This window comes from Triturus cristatus, chromosome 9 (genome assembly GCF_964204655.1).
Source record: "Triturus cristatus chromosome 9, aTriCri1.1, whole genome shotgun sequence".
In the NCBI taxonomy this organism is placed as follows: domain Eukaryota; kingdom Metazoa; phylum Chordata; class Amphibia; order Caudata; family Salamandridae; genus Triturus; species Triturus cristatus.
Window position 1 is genome coordinate 1,025,013,349 of NC_140592.1, and position 19,509 is coordinate 1,025,032,857.

General features: G+C 48.2%; 1 protein-coding gene across 2 annotated transcripts in view; it reads right to left on the reverse strand.

Moving 5' to 3' along the window:
* YLPM1 (YLP motif containing 1) overlaps positions 1-19,509 on the reverse strand; it is an 820,959-nt gene that overhangs the window by 524,400 nt on the left and 277,050 nt on the right. For both annotated transcript variants that reach the window (XM_085626748.1, XM_085626747.1), the window contains exon 7: positions 5,017-5,109. In XM_085626748.1, the coding sequence (XP_085482874.1) occupies positions 5,017-5,109 (93 nt within the window). The remainder of the gene's footprint in view (positions 1-5,016; positions 5,110-19,509) is intronic.

Sequence of the window (19,509 nt, forward strand, 5' to 3'; positions counted from 1 at the left end):
CTGTCCGGTGGGGCTGACAGAGGAGAGGAAGGGTTGCGAGAATTCTTTTGGGCCACCTGGGTTACGACCGAATCCGGTTTCGGGTGCCCATTAAGGCTAGCTGGCGCCGTGGTTGGAGCCTTGTATTTTTTATCCAGGCGTGGAACAACCGCAGGTACAGAGGCCGGCGTCAGCATCAGTTTCTTTCCCTGGTCCCAGAGAAAGTCTATTATTGGGATCGACTTCGTTGTCTTCTTTGTTTGCTCCTTGAAGTCATGTAAGAAGCACTCGGTCTCAGTCGATTCCATCACCATATGAAATCGCTTCGCTGCTCTTTCCACTATTCTATGGAAACCGCCAATGTCCACAGGCGGTGAATCTGCTTGGCGCGGTTAGGGTGAAGCTGGGGAAGATGCCACATACTCTTCCTCATCGTGATCCGTGTGGTCTTCTTGGACCTCCCCCTCTTCCATTTCTTCAGCCTCCTCATCTGATGATTCTATCACCTGAGGTGGCACTCTCTCATGGCGGACCGGAGTAGTTGGCCGTGTCTGTTTTGGGGCTGCCGCTGGTGTATTTGTAGTAGGCGTCGGGCCCCCTGTCTCAATTGCCGGTGATTCCGGGAAACGCTGTTTGTAGTCCTGGATAAGGTATTTAAGGTCATTTACAATTGAAACGGGAAGGCATACCATCGGGGTGACCTCCGTGCGAACCTGAGCTCGGAAAGAGTGTTCCTGGTAGCTCATCTCCTCCTGTTCTTCGTCCGTGCTCTGACATTTCACGTGAAGTTCTGAAGGGGAAGTAGCCTGATCCAGGAGTTCTTCTTCAGATTCCTCACTCTGGAGAATCTCCGTAGGCAAATGAGTTTGCACCTTACTTGGTGATGTTGTTTCTGGTGTAATCTGCTTCTTGGTCCGTATGCCAGACACAGAATCTTTTGCAGGATCCCCTGCCGTCGTCCTTGGTGTTGTCGACGGTGGTAGGGTCATAGACTACGTTTCTATCTGCTTGGATTTCTTCCATGGCTCAGTAATGACCAAGGTCGACGACGATTCCTCCGTCGACGGTGCCCCCGTAGACTATTCTTTCCTCGTCGTCGACGTCTTCGTCGTCGACGTCTTCGTCGTCAACACTCCCGTCGACGGGGGGCTCTTCATCGATGATGTCGTCGTCGACGGGGCAATCTTCGTCGTCGACGAGCTTTTGGACGTCGACGGCTTTAGCAGTATTATAGATGGAATAGGTTTACCTGCTGACGACGGAGTGGTCGTCGACGACGAGAAGACCGACGACGCTGTCGTCGTTGACACAGTTGTCGTCGCTGTGGAGGCCTAAACTGGCGCCCCAACTCTTTTTTGCGCTGAGGAGGATGTCGCAAGTTTGCTGGACGACTGGGTAGGCTTCTTAAAAGCCTGAGAATCCTTTTCAGACACTGAAGATTTTGTCGATCTTGCCTCTGAAGACTTCTTTTGTGCCTTCATAGGAGGAGTGTCTGAGGGGCCAGGAGACGCCACTCTTGGCCTCTTCAGGGAGACTTCAGAGGTCCTTGAAAAGCTTCCCTCTGAGGATACCACACTCTCCCTCTCCTTAAGCCTGTCCAGCCAGATGAGCAGGCGACCCTCTCTGTCCCTCAAGGTCTTGTGAGGGAAAGACCTACATATCTTACAGTCTTTAGGTATGTGGTCAGGATAAAGGCAATTTAGGCAGAGGTCATGCTTGTCATCCACGTGTAGCCTTTTCTTCCCACATGAAGAGCAGGCCCTGAAAAGGGCTTTCTTCTGGGATTCAGACATGCCAGAATTTTGAAGAAATAAATCACTCACTGCAGTGATAAGTGGCTTGAAGTAATCCTGTTCAAGTTTTTGAAGAAAGAACTCACTTTTAAAAGTGAACAAGTTGGTTTTGAAGAGATCCTGAGGAGAACTCAGGCTGGAGACTCCCTAGCACAACGTGCGGTAGAAAATCTGAGGGACTGAGGCTCCTGTCAGGAAGGTTCTAGAGGGAGGTGATAGCTGATTGGCTGGCTCTAAGAGTTTGGTCCTTTTTACATAAGGACAAGGATAGACTACTAAGGGGAGGCCCTTAGGCCTATTTTTCTCTATGTATGTCTATAGGACATTACTTTTCTATGTACCGGAGGCTCCCGTCTCGACGACAGGGAATGATTCAGGCATGTGAATCTATGAAAGACACCCCTAATACTGGATAATTTGAGCCTTCCTGGGGGGCAGTTCAAGTGCAGTGCTTTCAAGGCTAAAGAGTAATCCTTTTTGAAAATGCAGTTCAGACAAGACCAGCAAGGCGTTTCACAACTTGATCACAATCAAAATAAAACAGAAGTTTTAGTTACGGTGCTTGAAACGCGAACCCTTGCTATCTCAGGCGGATCACAAAAAAAAAAATCTTAGAAAAAAACAAAATGTGTATGCACAGATCACACCTTCTCCAGAGATCACTTAGTTCTGGCCTACTACATAAAGACATTTGGATATGCTAGTGGCGGAGACAACTCAGTAGGATAATGCACCAGCTGCAAAGGTATGTAGGCTTTGGCAAGGTTGAATCTCAGTCAGTTGGTTCAGTCTTTAAAAGTGAGAGAGAAAGGGACCCGGGAAAGTAGACGGGTTGATACAGGCCGGAATGACAAGACGACGGGGTAACCGACGGCACAAGGCAGGAAATGGAAGAGGTGGATACATAAGGGTAGTGCATTGTTGGAGATGGAAAGAATGGCGAGCGGATTAATGAGTGGCAGTCTAGAAGGCTGTCTCGGTACCCCTGGGCCTCCTAGATTAAAAGACACTGCTATAGGTGTCGCATTGTACAAAAGAAAGAGCGCAGTGTCCCTGAAGCGGGCACCGTGATCCGAATCAAAGTAATAAACTGAGTGCGATATCCCGAAAGCGGGCGCCGCGCTCCAAAATAAAGTAAACAAGCACTCGAAAAAAAACAAAAAGGCACATTAAAACAAGGTCGCCAGAGGCGGCCCACGCTCAAAATGAGAAAGAAAGAGTGCTTCCAGACTTATAAAGGAGAGTGTGTAACTCTGCAAGTACACAATCCAGTCCGCGTGGGCAGGCCAAATGTGGACAGAGCGTTAACAAGGAGGGTCTAAGAAGCCTCCTTTTCAATTGTGAGCCAGCATTTAGCATGGAGGATGACGCCAGGGAATGAAAAAGATGGGCAGGGCTTCAAGTCTGCTTCTGAAACAGTATTAATTCCAAGAAGCCCTCGCAGAGCGAGCAACGCATGCGCGCTGCAACGTCAGGCGAGACCTAAAAACCAAAAGACTATTCAAGATCCAACCACTAGTGGCAGAATAATGCACAGCATGTGAATTCAAAAAAGATTTACGATTAAAAAATAGAAACAACAATTACAAACAGAAGATATTCCAAATGCATCAATGGGCTTTGATTCCATATGTGGCATACCAGAAGCTCTGAGATTAACTATGCTGCTGGAAGACTGAACCAAAAAGCACTTGGGGCGTCAAAAGTTGTCTGGAAAGGTGAGGTCCCTTACCAGAGGAAGGCATATGACCCAGAGCCACAGGGCAACATACTAGGGCAGCCAAGCATGGCTAAGAGCAGGATGGCATCAATGTCTGCCAAAACTTTATTCAAGGGCAGCAAGGGCTCTCAATTAGCAGGCTCAGGTGGCAAGAATTCTGTCGCTAGATTTGCCTCAGTCGCACCAGCATTTCAGCAGCCATGCAGACCACTAACGAAAAAGAGGAACTCTCCAATATGGGTAGTCTGTGTCCAGGGGAAGTATTTCCGGCCAGTGCCTTGTTCAAATCTAAGTTAAAGCCACGATCAGGGGAATAAGGGTGAGGAAATTATAAGCTTATCGGCATCTACATCATGCGGTCATTTTTAATTCTCTAAGCGGAGTTTAAAATCGTTCCACACAAAGGTGGTACTGGTATCAAGTTAGAGGCTGGCAATTTTATGAAGACGGAGGCTGAGCCTTTAGTTATCTCAAAGCAGGATATAGGATTGGCACAGGTAGATGTGCCACTGTTAGGAAACGGGCATCAGAGGTGGGATTTACAGCAAGTTCCACTGGAGTCTAGGCTGGAGCATGGAGAATGACCAGAGCACTGGTGCAGGAGGGGAGGCCAAGCAGAGACTTTAGGGTCAGGTCAGCCCACACTGGCAGATCCCCCGGGGGGGGGGCTGTGGTTCCATCGGGGACAGAAGTGCCCCACAAGGAGACGGTAACACCCGGAAGACTTGCTGCACGACTTACCTGAAAGCCTCTATCAGCTGCTGGGTCCATGACTACTGAGGAAACCCCGGGAGCCAGAACCAGCCACTGGGTGGGCCCAGAGTTGGAAGGGGGAGTAGATAGGTCCTTCAAATGTCGATTGTGTAATTTTTGCCAAAAGTTGGATCGATGGAACAAAGATGAGCCCCACTAGGATTTCCTGCGTTTCCGGTAAGACCGCTCCATCTTCAACTTGGTCATAGGTCATATACAGCAAAAGCAAACATGCATATCTATAACACACCTGTCTCCTGCAGTCAGAACACAATTTGAAGACTATTGTCTTGTTGGGGGGGACGGGACATAGAGACATATGTGGCACATGGTCTGGAAAAACGTTTGGAGCTGCTAAAACTGACAAATGTGAGAGCACCAATTCAGATTCACATCAATGAGGGGGGGAAGAAAGTGACTGTATCAAGTTGATGTCTAAATGGCTCCATGCAATAACTTTAAAAGTAGTGTGAGACGGCTGTGATTTCCGATTGGGCCGCCTATAGGCACACAGGAGCAATTGTTACAGTAAGTCCAGATCCATTATGGCACTTATGGGGAATTCGAAAGATGAGGAATCTGTGGCTAGAAGTATCCATCAGAATAAGTGTGATTTGACTAAAATGATACACTGTAATTACACCTTATAGGCAATATAAGTTAGACGAAAACTGCAATCAGGGTGAGACAACTAAAATAAATAGATAAAATTAGGGATATTAATCAATCAACTCCTTTAATACATCACTACTAGTCTAGAACAGTGCTTACCTTTCTCACCAGGTAGTAAGTCAGACTGGGGCTCCTGACGCAGGACAAGTCGCTCACTGTAAGCTATTTGCTCCATTCCCCCAGTTGATAAATCTAGAAGTATTAATAACAAATGTAAAAGCTTAATTGCAGAGACTACTAAACGTAACATACCAATTGTTCATTTCTCCGTCAGCATCTGAAACCTGCACGACTAGCAGACCACACTGCTGAAGACATTCTATCATGATAAACAGCTTATGTTTTTGTATTAAAACATAATGGCATTTTAAAATACTATTTCATAAAAAAGATCCAAAAATATCGTTGGAGATATTAGAAGACTTCTGTGTCGATCCCGGAGTCCTGTTCTTAACTCTGGTTGCGCAGTCTAGGTTTGGTGTAGTTCACTGGAACTTTTTTTGGCTTCTTTTTTTCGGGGATATCGTGAAAAAACTTCGGAGCTTCACGTCTTGCTTCCAGACCCAACGGCGAAAAAAATAATTTGAAGATGGATACCACGCTCAACGACCTTCAGGGAGCCATCTAACGACACGCAGGGGACTTACCTGCCACTAAATGGTTGTCGACAGCGACCAAAACAAGGTGGAAAGAAAACCAAGGACTATTCTGGACCCAACCACTAGTTGGCAGAATAACGCACAGCATGTGATTCCCGAAAAGCATTCACGCTGCAAAACTGTTGCCCCACTGGCTAGTGATTCTGCCTCCTTCCCCCACAAACAGGAAGATGGCATAAAAGTGGCACCTCTGGCACAAAGCCTTCAGATTGCTAATGAAATGAAAAGAAGACAGGAATGCTCTGCTGCTCACTGGACCAGAAAAGAGAAGGCACCAAAAACTGGACTGCACCTGCTACACAAGAGGGACCCACACAGAGGACTGTGCCTGCTGTGCCGACTTGTGGAATTGGAACTCCACAAGTGCCAGGACAGATGTGATGCCAAGGACTAGTTGGCTCGCCCCTGTTAAGAATCAGGGTCACACAACTTAAGGAGGCCTGCACCCTCGACAGTTCAGCAGCCCACAAATGCATGTCCACCAATCTGCAACCTGGCTAACAGCCCTGCCCTACCTGGACTGCCCCCCGGACCATGGAACACATGGCTCAAGTCAAAGTGCACTCTGCAACACCTAACAGAAGGACTTACTTGCCATTAAGAAACCGCTGACCGTGCTGGAACTGGGAAGCAACTGGACCCGGACTTGACCACACTTATTCCTCAGAGGAGAGTCCCCTAAGGGTCAGAGACAATCCCTAGAGTTCATGGACTCAAAGGGGGCCACAGGAACACTCACTGTATCTCTTCAACATGGAGGATCCCCAGACTACTGGACAAACACCCCATACCCGAGGGGTCCCTGTGAATGACTCTCAACCCGTTGTGGTCATTCAGAAACTGATCCACTTACAATTATGGCATTCTATTGAAAGAAAACTATAGCGATTTACTTACCTGTGAAAAACCATATCTACGCTTTTCCTCAATAGATTGTAGTTTAGGTGTCTATTTTAATATAAATATATATATTTTTTATTTTTAAAGTGGTGTCTAATTTTTTTTATGTCATTCTTATTTACTGCTTTGGTACCACTAAATGTTTTTTTTCCTTTCTCTTATGATTAAGTCCAACTGCGCCACTGCTACTGAAGACTGGGTTGAGGGTTTTATTAAAGAAGAAACCGTATAGTTTACCTGTCGGTGTAGTTTTGCAGCTTGAAGACTTTCTGATTCACTATGCTGTCCATTATTCCACCATCTAGTGGTTGGGTCCGGAATTGTAGTATTTCTTCTCTTTTTTTTTCGTGGCCCAGGTGGGCGTCGACATACCACCATTTGGTGCCCTTCGTGACGACGCGCTTCCTCCGGAAGCTCCCACCTTTGGTCGCCATCTTCAGATTCTTTTTTCTTCCTTTCTTTTCTTATTTTATCCTTGTAAAGTCTTTTCACCTTCTACCCCCCTTTTATCCTCCCGTCTCATCTTTCTGGCACAGGAGGGTGGTTTCGCTAGTGAATCCAGAAAGTCTTCAAGCTGCAAAACTACAGCGATAGGTAAGGAACTATACGTTTTGCAGCATAAATCTTTCTGGATTCATTATGCTGTGCATCGATTTTGTAGCGCTTTTTCCTCATAGTGGAGGTTGGGTGGAAGAGGAGCATTGGTTACTGAAAACGTGTTGCAAGACCTTCTGTCCCACTTGCGCTTCTTTGTTCATTTGGATATCCACACAGTAGTGCTTAGCGAACGTATGCACTGAAGACCATGGTGCCGCTAGGCAAATGTCTTGTATAGGTGTGTTTGCTAGAAACGCAATTGTTGCTCCTTTCTTCCTTGTTGAGTGAACATGAACTGCTCCTTGCAATGGCTGAGCTGCCTGTTTCTGTCAGAGCAGAATGGTTTGTGCAATCCATCGTGCAATGGTATTTTTGGTAACAGGTCGTCCCAAAAAACTGCTGGCGAAGGATACAAAAAATTGCTTTGTTTTCCTGCATTCTTTTGTCGTTTCCATATAGCGCATCACTGCCCTACTGGCGTCCAGTGTGTGTAAGGCTCTTTCAGTGTCAGTTGACGGTTTTTGGAGACAACTTGGTATTTGAACAGTCTGGTTGATGTGGAACTTGGACACCACCTTTGGCATGAAATGCGGGTCCGTTCTCATGACAATCCTATCACTGTGTATTTGTAGGTAGGGTTCTTGGAGCGTTAACGCTTGCAATTCACTTACTCTTCGTAGTGATGTGATAGCCACTAGGAAGGCTGTCTTAAGGGTGAGCATATGCCGTGTAGATTTGTGAATAGGCCCAAATGGTGCTTTCATTAGCTGTGTGAGCACTACATTGAGGTTCCATGCTGGTGCTGGCATTCTGCCTGGAGGAGCGATCATTTTTGCACCTACTAGGAATCTTTTTACCACTTGTGATGTGAAGAAACTTTTCACTGTTTCCCCTCGTGTACGCCACAACTGCCGCTAAGTGGACCCTTATAGATGTGTAGCCTAGCTTATTTTGTAGTAAATGCGTCAAGTATCTTAGTACTGTTGATTCCCAAGTAATCTCCGTTTGCAGATGTTCTCTAATGCACCATTCGGTGAATCTTTTCCACTTTGCTACGTAGCACTTCCTTGTGGTCGGTCTTCTTGCCTCTGAGTACCGCCATTGTACTTGCCGGCAATTTGAGGTGTGCGAACTCTAGGTCCTCAGGAGCCATGCAGCTAGGCTGAGGCTTTCTGGTTCTGGGTGTAGTACTCTTCCGTTTTGCATTGTTAGCAGGTCCTTTCTGGCGGGGAACCTGTGTGCGTGCGTGACATCTCCACGATTTGTGTAAACCATGTCTGCCTGGCCCATTGGGGTGCTATCAGGATGAGCGTCATGCTGCTGATCCTGCACTTGCTCAGCACTCTGTGCAGTAGTGGTATTGGAGGAAAATTGAAGTTTTCTCCCAATGGATTGAAAAGGAATATGCTACTTACCAGTATGCATCTGTTCTTGGCATGTAGAGCTGCAGAGCCAAACACTTAGGATAAGATCGCCATCTGGTGTTGGGCTCGGATGATTGCAGGTTGTCTTCGGAAGAAGCCTTTTGGTCAAGAGATAGGTGACCACTCCTCTGGAACACAGTGCGCATGGGCATCCACTCCATCCTCAGATTGTTTTTCACCATGATGGGAAATGATGGAGTGTGTAAGAATAAAGAGAAAGGATGTCCATGTGTAATGTCTAATTAAGACAATGCTGGAACAGATACAGGTCCCGGGGAGGTGGGTGGGCGTGTGTGGCTCTGCAGCTCTACAGCTCTACATGCCAAAAACAGATGCATACTGGTAAGTAGCATATTCCGTTCGAGGCATATGAGCTGCAGATCACACACTTAGGATAGACTATATAGCAGTGTCTCCCCTAGCGGTGGTCACCTGTATCTGTTGCAGCAGATTGGAATAGAGTTTTTAGGACAGCTTGGCCTACGGAAGCTTGTTGTTTGGATTGCAAATCAACACAGTAATGCTTAGTGAAGGTGTGTGTGGTAGACCATGTGGCTGCTTTGCAATTATCTTCTAAGGGAATATTCCCTAAGAATGCCATGGAAGCCCCTATTTTACGTGTGGAGTGCGCTCTAGGGGGAACTGTAAGAGTGCGTTTAGCTTTTTGGTAACATATTTGGATGCATTGAACTATCCACCTGGCTATACCTGATTTTGAAATGGGGTTGCCTTTATGTGGTGGAGAGAAAGCAACAAACAGTTTGGTTTTGCCAAAGGGTTTGGTTCTGTCGATGTAAAAAAGCAAGGCTCTTTTAACATCTAAGGTATGAAGGGCTCTCAGCTGCTGAGTCTGGATTAGGGAAGAAGACTGGCAGCTCGACTAATTGGTTAAGATGGAAAGGGGAAATGACTTTTGGTAGGAATTTTGGGTTTGTCCTAAGAACCACTTTGCTACAATGTAGTTGTGGCTATGGCTCTTCAATAGTTAAGGCCTGTATCTCACTTACCCTTCGCAGGGATCTGATTGAGATAAGGAAAGCCACTTTCCATGTAAGGAATTGCAGTTCGCATTTGTGCATAGGTTCAAATGGAGAGCCCATCAGCCTTGTTAGAACAATATTTAGATTCCACACTGGAGAAGGTGGTAATCTGGGAAGAATAATTCTTTTGAGACCTTCCATGAAGGCTTTGATGGCAGGTACCTTAAATAGCGACAAGGGTTGTCGATTTTGTAAGTAGGCTGCTAACGCTGCCAGGTGTAGACGCATGGAGGAATACGCTAAATTGCATCTTTGCAAGTGTAGTAAGAAGCAAATAATTAAATAATGTTTTGGATGGAAGCATCCAGTGGACGTATATTATTGTTAGTAGGTCTTCTAGGTTCTTTTATGATATTCATACAGTCTGGTGGGAGATTGAGGTAACCGAACTCGAAGACTTCAGGAGCCAGATCGCCAAGTTCAGTTGCTGTGGATCTGGGTGTCTGATTTCTCCATGGTTCTGGTTTAATAAGGCCGGGGAAAGGCGCAGCTTTTGATGTGGAACGAAGTGTCGTGAACCAGGGTTGACGTGCCCAAGTGGGAGCTACTAGGATCAGTTTTAGAGACTGTTTGAGCTTGCGTACCACAAATGGAATGAGTGGGAGAGGTGGAAAAGCGTACGCAAATCTGCCTGACCAGTTCATCCATATTGCATTGCCCTTTGACTGTGGGTGTGGAAACCTGGCGGCGAAGGATGGGCATTTTGCGTTTGTGTGTGGCGAACAGGTCTAGGTCTGGTTGGCCCCATTTTTGGAAGAATGGGAGTAGGACTTTGGGGTGTAATTCCCATTTGTGGATTTGTTGTGTCTGTCGACTTAGGAGATCGGCAATCTGGTTGTGAACCCCTGGAAGGGGTTCCGCTAGCAGGTAGAGGTTTTGGGGAACTGCCCATCTCCAGATGTTCTGTGCGAGTTGGGACAGTTGGAGAGAATGTGTCCCCCTCTGTTTTTGTATGTAATACATGGTCGTCCTGTTGTCTGTGCGGATGAGGACAGTTTTGTTCCTTAGATGTACTTGAAAAGATTTCAGTGCTAGGAACACCGCTAGAAGTTCTAGGTGATTGATATGGAGCAGTTTTTGTTGAGTGGTCCATTTGCCCTAAGTGGTGTGTTGAAGGAGATGGGCTCCCCACCCTGTGAGAGATGCGTCTGTTGTCAGCACTACTTGTGGAAGAGGCTCTAAGAATGGTCGCCCTTTGGACAGGTTGATGGTGTTCCACCACTTCAGTGAGCGAAGTGAGCGGCTGTCCACAAACACCAGATCGGTAAGTTGTCCGTGAGCCTGGATCCACTGTTGTGCTAGACATTCTTGCAAGGGACGCATTTGAAGTCGTGCGTGAGGCACAATGGAAATGCATAAACACTCTTGCTGGAAGAGAGTGTTGAGTTTGAAATTTTAAGATGAGGTTTTGTATGTTGGCTATCCTGGCTGTGCTGGGATAAGCTATGGCCTTGGAAGTATTTATGGTGGCTCCCAGATATTGATGTATGTGGGAAGGTTGCAGTTGAGATTTGGGATAGTTGATGGTAAATCCCAAGTTATGTAAGGTTTGAATATTGCGGTGAGTGTGGAGTACGCATTTGTCGAAAGTATTGGCTTTTATGGGCCAATCGTCGAGGTTCAGGAAGACATGGATTTGTTGTCTCCTGAGGTGCGCTGCCACTACTGCTAAGCATTTGGTGAATACCCTGGGTGCAGTTGTTACTCCGAATGGGAGGACTGTAAACTGATAGTGCTGTTCGTCTACCACAAACCTTAGGTACTTCCTGTGAGTAGGATGCATGGGGATGTGAAAGTATGCGTCCTTGAGGTCCAATGTGGCCAGGAAGTCGTCTTGTTGAAGTAGTGGGAGGACTTGTTGGAGAGTGATCATATGGAAGTGATCTGAGTGTATGTACTGGTTTAGTAGTCTGAGGTCGAGTATGGGTCTTAAGGTCTCGTCCTTTTTGGGGATTAGGAAGTATAGAGAATATACTCCTGTACCCTGATGTTGGAGTGGAACTGGTTCTATTGCATGTTTTTGAAGCAAGGACCGAATTTCCTGTTTGAGGAGTGTAAGATGGTGTGGTGACATTGGACGGTGCTTGGGTGGTATGTGTGGGGGGGTGTTTGTGAGCTCGAGGCAGTAACCAAACTGGATAATTTGTCTTACCCACTTGTCCGTTGTAATGGAATTCCAGACAGGTAGGAACTGTTGGAGTCTTCCCCCGACCGGAGTGGAATGGTCTGGGGAGAGTGGAGGCAAGTCACTGTTTAGTGGCTGGAGAGGTGCGGGTGTTGATATTGCCCCGACCTCGGCCCTTGGTGTGGTTTCCCCTATATCCTCTTCCAAAATATCCTCTGTTAGGGGATGTTTGTGCGGAGGTTTTGAAAGTGGAAGAGGTGTCTGTCCCAACATTTTTGGAGGCTCCCCTATAAAAGGAGCGTCGAAAGGAGCCTCACGGATGTGGAGACTGTAGTGCTCCCATTGATTTAGCAGTCTCGTTATCTTTTTTCATCTTCTCAAGTGCAGTAACTACTGCGGGCCCAAATAGTTGCTCTTGGTTGAATGGTTGACCAAGTATTGTGGTTTGTACTTCCGGCTTAAAGCCTGAAATACGTAGCCATGCATGGCGTCTAAGTAGTATGCTTGTGTTGACCACCCTAGAAGCAGTGTCCGCGGCGTCTAGTGCACATTTGATTGATGCGTTCGATATGAGTTTCCCCTCTTGGATGAGGTCATTGGCCTGGGATTTGTACTGATCTGGTAGGTGTTGTAAAAGATCTTCTAACTGATCATAATGAGCCCTATCATATCGAGCTAATAGGGCTTGTGTGTTGGCAATACGCCAATGGTTAGCAGCTTGTGCTGCAACTCTTTTGCCCGAGGCCTCTAATAGCTTGGACTCTTTGGGGGCGGTGTCTCCCCTGTTTGGGAGTTAGCCCGCTTTCTTGCGTTTGAAACTACTAAAGAGTCTAGAGGGAGCTGTGCATTAATGTAAGCGGGATCTTGTGGGGCAGGTCTATTTTTTTTTTCAATTCGGGGGTTAAGAACCCTAGCTCTAACAGGGTCTTTAAAAACCTCTGTGGCGTGTTTTATGACTCCCTTAATCATGGGCAAGATTTGAACAGATTTTTGAGACTGTTCGAATGTGTCTAGAAGAAAGTCTTCTTCGGGTGTATCTGAGTGCATGGTGACGCCATGGAAAAGTGCCGCCCTGTTTATCAGCTGCCCAAACCCTAGGTGGTCATCTAGAGGGGAGGGTTTGGAGGGGTATGTAGTGGGATCAGGAATATCAGGTAAAGGGTAAGCCCAGTCATCTAAGGGTGCCGTATCCGGGAGTGTTAAAGGATCATTAGGATCGTTAAGGTCATCCCGATCCCCCCCTCCCCCTAAGTCATAATCATCCTGTGGAGGTGGTGTATGTGAAGGAGATGGTAGAGGAGAAGGAGGCGGGGGAAGGGGGGGTGGGGTGAGAGGTGATATAGGAGAGTAAGGACGAATGGGTGAGGTGGCAAAGTCCTTCTTCTTTATGGGAGCTGGAGAAGGTGTTGTGTCCAGCTTCCTTTTCTTGTATGGCACAGCGGTGACATGTCCCGTTTTCGGATTGATATAAATCCTTTTTTGCGTGGGATCAGGGCGAAAAAGTTCTTCATTGTCCAAAAGAGGCTTTGGTGCCGATTTTTCGGTTCCGATCTATGTTTTGGATGATCGGTGGAGTCTTTTTAGACTTTAGACAGTTGTTTCAGTACCAATGATGGTTTCGGTGCCGATTTCGGTGCCGAAGAAGTTTTCGGTGCCATCGGGGATTTCGGTGCCGAAGAACATTTCGGTGCCGAAGAAAGTTTTGGTGCCGGTGGAGATTTCGGTCTCGATGGTTTCGGAGCCTGCTTTGGTGCCGAGAGGTGTTGAGTTTGTTGCCGAAGGTATTGTGGGCACTATAACATGTGGTTTGCTCGAGCCCGAGCCACCGGTAGGCCTATATTTCTTCGGAGCCGAGCCCGAGGCTACTGAAGACTATTTTCGGTCGCGATTGTGGCCAGCTGGCGGAGTCTTGACCAATGCCTTTTTTGGGGGGGGGGGGGGGTAGGGGCACTGGTACTCACTCGTTGCCCAGGAGTGATGAGGTCATCGGAATAGTCTGCTTCGGATACGATTTGGAGGTCTTCGGAATCATCTCCCGGGACATCCTGGACAAAGATGTCCTCGGGTTCTGGAGCTGGTCTGGCCATGATATGGCGTCGAGCTCTTCGGTCCCGGATGGTTTTCTTGGATCGGAATACGGCGCAGGCTGGACAGCTTGTGAGAAAGTGGCTCTGTATATACTGTTCCCTAATAGGTACAGGGTGTACAGAGTCCACAGTCCCCCAGAGGCTGATAGAGGTCAAAGTTAGGTATGACCTTACTCTCAAAAAGTGGTAGCTTGGTCGAGCAGTAAGGCAGTACCAGAGGACAGTGTAAAGCATTTATTGTACACACTCAGTCAGCAAATGGTTTCACACACTCAATAACTGAACTCTAGGCCAATGATTTGTATATATAAAATATATGCTTGTTTTATTTTTAGAACCACAAAGGGGGTAAAAATATACTTTCTCAGAATGAGAGGTTGAATATAAATACTTTTGTTTCAAGCAATAAATTTGTGTAAACAGTCACAGTTGGTTGCAATAAACAATCCTATTTCCTAAACATACAATGCATTGAGCTCAATGGTAAATTCAGGTTATTTGAGATAAATTACTTTTTAGATTACTTTTGGAATTCCAGGTCTGGATCCTAGAACCAGCCTGGGGTCAGTATTCAGAATCAAGTGATGAAAGTCGACTTAATAACTGTAATGATTTTTAAATAATATTTAGCTATTTCAAAAGTTAGCACTTAGAAAATATTTCACAGAAAACATTCAATGGATCTCTATGGCAAGAAATTCAAATTGCAGGTAGAGTACTTTATCGTTACTTTAGTAATCCAGGACTGGGTGCCTAGACCCAGGACTGGGGTCCTTATCAAAAGCAGGTAAGTAATTTCGTTTGCAGAAATGGTACGATTTTAAAAGAATATTTCAAATTTGCAAAAGTAGACACTTAGAAGAAATTTCACAGAAAAGCAGACAATGGTTTCCTATGGGAGAAAAATGAGTTAGAAGTAAGTATAGTTGTGAACACTTTTCAGAGTCAGGGCTGGGCACCAAGATCCAGCACTGGGAGCTCACCTAAGAGCAGGTGAGTAAATTCGTTTTTGTCACTTGGCTGATTTTTAGTGAATATTTGCAGTTTTGAAAAGTTCACACTTAGAAGATTTTTCAAGAAAAAGCCAGTCAATGTTACCCTATGAGGAAAATGAAGTTAGCGGTTTAAGGGTAAGTACTCGACTGGCAGAGTTGAAATTCCGGGCATAGACTCAGGGGTCCCCCAGTGTCCGGTAGGTACAGTTGGTTCACCCTCAGCGGTTTCAGGACGGCCGGGTGCAGAGTGAGTTAGGCCCAATGTTATCCTATGAGGGATAGGGGGGCCTTGGTTGGTGGCTGCTGTCTGGCAAGCCACGCGTCTGTGGGAGCTGGGCTCCTGGTCACTTACTCAGGGCAAGTGGGGAAGTAAGTTAGTGTAGAGAGTGCACTGCCAGGGCCACTCGGGCGGCTGGGTGCAGGGTGCTTTTGAGCCTTCGGGCGCTCAATGGAAGTCAATGGGAATGTTCCGGTTTGGGAAAAGGCTGCAGGCTCGGGACGAGGATGTTTCCGGTGCCACCACCACTTCGAGGGGTAAGTTGGGTAGTTGTAGGTTAGGTGGGTACCCCGGGATTGGGCACAGGGGGCCGCCGGGTGCAGGGGTGCCTTTTGACGTCGGGAATCTTACCCTCTGGTTGATCGCGGCTGGGGTGGCACTTGGTTCTGAGGCTGCAGGCTTCTTCCGGGATGTCGAGGGGGGTCCTTGGGTGCCGGACTCTGGGTCACAGTCGCCGTGGGGTCGTCCTCTGGGTCTTTGTCCACTCCGGCACTGGCCAGGCTTGGCTGGTGCAGAGTGTGTTGGGTCCGCGGTCCCGGGCTGGTGCCAGGGATAGCAAGTAGGTTTCTTGAGTAGAGCCTCTACTCGTGGGAGTCCCAGGGGCTTAGAGCTAAAGGGTAGCCAGGTCCTCCGGGGTTGGTGAGGTTGCTGGCCACGTGGGATGCCGCGCTGGTGCAGGTTCGAGAGTCGACAGGCCGTTAGGGCTGGGGCCAAAGCAGTTGATGTCTTCTTCTCTTTTTAGCAGCTGCAGGGCAGGTCTTTGTTCTTCTTGCTCTTCTTGTCGTTTTTCTATCTGGAATCTGGGGAAGGAAGGTTCAGGGGGCCCCTAAATACTAGATTTAGGGGCGTTACAGGTAGGTGAAGGCCAGGGACCAATGGGTCCTTGTCCTGGGGTGGGTACACCCCCTATCCTGCCTCTCTCCTGTGGGAGGAGGGCAGTAGCCTAATCCTGATAGGGTAGGGCCTCCCATCTTCAAGATGGCGAGAGCCCGGAGATGTGCTTCACCTCGCCTCCCCCACCTGAGGGGTGGGGTGGGCAGGCTGGCACATCCCCTGTCCTTGTATGGGGTTTCCGGCCAAGCTTCCTGCCAGAGTGGGGGGTTGCAGTGGCCTGGGGAAACTCCAACTGGCGGCATGCCTTTGAAGCTTCCCTTTGCTCATCCTGGGGGAGGAGATTTCTCACCTCACCCAGGATGTGCATTGTTGCAGGCCCGGGAGAGCAGGGGCTCTCCCACCCAGGGGTCCAGCAACGTGTCTGCTGTGTGGCAGCCTGGGCAGCCTCAGAGCAGACGTGGATTGTAGGTTAGCTGTAAGGGGGCATCTCTAAGATGCCCTCTGGGGTGCTTAGTACATTAAATCCCACACTGGCATCAGTGTGGGTTTAATGTGCTGAGAAGTTTGATACCAAACTTCCCAGTCTTCAGTGTTGCCCTTATGGTGCTGTGGAGTTCGTGTTTGACGAGCTCTCAGCACCATGTACTTGTAAAAGGCAGCACTGTACTTACAGTGCCCAGGGATGGACCTGGGTACTGTAGGGGCACAGGGCTCCTGCTCCTGTGCCCACACCATAGGCATAAGGCACCCAGCCAGAGGGGTGGCTGACATATGCTTTGGCAGTATAGGTAATGGGCATGGCACACAGAGATGTGTGCCATGTCGACTCTTTGTTTTGTCCTGCACCCAGACACTCAGCCTGCAAAGGCAGTGTGTGTGTGTAAGGGTACAGGGCCTCTAAGGGTGGCACAATGAGTGCTGCAGCCCTTAGAGGCCTTCCCTGGTCACAAGGCCCTGGGTACCTAGGGTACCATTTACCAGGGGCTGACATGTGGCCAGGGTTTGCCAATTGGGAGTTTGTGTGTTTTAAGGAAGGAACATAGGCCCTGGGCACCTGATTGGCAGGAGCCCAGGGCACAACAAGGGAAAGTGCATCAGCTTTTAGGCAAAAAAAAAGGGGGGGTTACTGCAACAGAAACCCACTTTCTCACACAAGCCCCCCCCAGCCCAAAGGCCAGGAGACTTCTGCCAAAGCTGGGAGAGTCTACCTAGTCTTTCAGGCGAGGAAGAGTTGGGGAAGTGGTTTGAAAGTTGCAGGGCCTACTCTGCCTTACATCCTTCTGCCTAGGTCAGTCCCTTTGGGGAGCTGGCCTGTCTTATTAGTTTCAGGACCTAACTCCCAAGGCTCCTCTCCTTGTCTTTTACTGTCCTGGTCCCATCTTTCTATTTTGGGTTTAGAGGTGTATAACTCGGTAGTTTCTAACCTAGCCAGGGCTAGGCCCAGCTTACCCACAGAGGCTACCCACAGCTTGAGCAACCCCACCATGACCAATAAGGTCAGGGGGCCTGACTTGCTATTTGGCAGGGGGTTAGGCCACCATGCCAAGGATAGGGCTGCCATGAAGGCTAACACCCAGCAGAGGCTGCTGACAGCTGTCAGTGCCCAGTACCATACCTTTAGCTCCTGACTGGCAAGTGAGGGGGCTATTTTATAGTTCTCTTTGGGTCCTGGCTGTTGGTCTGTTTGAGGATAGGGGGTCCCTACTCTTGGTAGGGAACACCCCTCCTCTACCCCTTGTTCTGCCACCTGGGGAGCCACTAATTCAGGCTGGACAGTTGCCTGACTAGTCAGGTCTTGCTGTTGGCTAGGGGGGGCTTTACCAGTGCCATTGTGGGAGTTTTCCCTTACTGGGATAGAATCTCCCTGGCTCTCTGGAACTGTGGCTAACAGTTGCCCACCTTTCCTACCCTGTTTCTTCTCACTCTTTTGGGACTCAGCTGCACTGACTGCAGGTTGAGCCCCCACAGGTTCTTTGGGCGAGGCCTGGCATTGGGCCAGCACCTCTCTTTGGCTCAGTTCCACATCTAAGTGATCATTCCCCAAGAGACAATCAAGGGGGAGGTTTTTACTGACTATCACTTTCCTCCATCTAAGGGACCCAGCTGTGGCTAGGGGCACGATAGCCACAGGCCTAACAGTGACTCCCCCTGGGACAGTTCTTACCCTTCTTGTTTCCCCTGAGACATATTGGTGTGGGAATACCAACCTGTCATGTACCACAGTGTGACTGGCACAGGTATCTCTCAGGGCAGTGGCTGGGATTCCATTCACCAGTAGGTGGTGGAAGTGTCTACTTCCTTCTGGGATCTCCAGCTTGCTTCTTGGGCCCATTCCCCAGTTGAAAGCTAGGAGGACTTCCTCATCTGAGGACCCTCCCTCCCAAGCTACACTGGCAACCCCCGGGGCTACACTAGTCACCCCTGGAGCTGTACTAGGAACCTTATTTTTAGGACAGCTAGAGTCCTGGGTGTGGTGTCCAGCCTTCTGACAGTTGAAACACCATATTCTGTTGGGATCCCAATTCTTACCTTGGTACCCTGGTTTAGTTTGTGAGGTGTCTTTGGGCCCACCCTCCTGGTCAGGTTTTTGGGGGGCTACCTGGGACTCCTTTCTTTTATCCACAAGGGGTTCACTCTCTTTCTTCTGGGGAGGTTTTGGGACCCCTTGGTTCTGGTCCCTCCCAGTGAACGTCCTAGTCACCCTAGTCTTGACCCAGTGGTCTGCTCTTTTTCCCAATTCTTGGGGGGATTTTAGACCTAGGTCTACCAAATGCTGATGCAACTTTTCATTTGTGCAGTTACTCAAAATATGTTCCTTCATGAATAAATTGTACAATCCAGTAAAATCCTGCACACCATGTCCAGCTAACCAACCATCCAGTGTCTTCACTGAGAAATCTACAAAATCAATCCAGGACTGGGTCTGGGTTTTGTGAGCCCCCCTGAATCTAATTCTATACTCCTCAGTGGTGAATCCAAATCCCTCAATCAGAGCTTTCTTCATGAGGTCATAGGATCCTGCTTCTGGCCCAGAGAGAGTCAGAAGCCTGTCCCTGCAGTTACCAGAGAACAGTTCCCACAGGAGTGCCCCCCATAGAGGTTTCTTTACTTTCCTGATATCACAAGCCCTCTCAAAGGCTGTGAACCATTTGGTGATATCATCACCTTCCTCAAATTTAGGGACAATCCCTTTGGGGATTTTAAGGTCAGAAGTTTCCTCCCTATCCTTGTTTTTATTATTGCTGCCACCATTGATGGGTGCTAAACCCATCTCTCTCCTTTCCTTTTCTAGAGCCAGGAGCCTGGACTCTAGATCTATTCTTTTGGCCAGCCTCATAAGGCTGTCCTCTTCACTGGGGGGACCCCCAGTGTTGTCTCTGGGACCAGAGCCACCTGTGTGGTCTCTAGGTGCCCAGATGCTATGTCTTGAGTTGGAGGGTATGGGTGCCATCTCCTCCCTAGGGAATAGTATGGGGAGGTTGCTGTCCTCCTCCCCTGTTTCCCTTTCCTCATCTGACTGGCCATCACCATGTTCAGATGGGTGGTCTTTAGCATACTCAGCCAGGAGCTCCTGGAGCCCTTGTTTGGTTGGATGCTGACCCATTTGTAAATTTTTGAGTTTACATAAGGACCTCAATTCCTTGAAAGACAAGT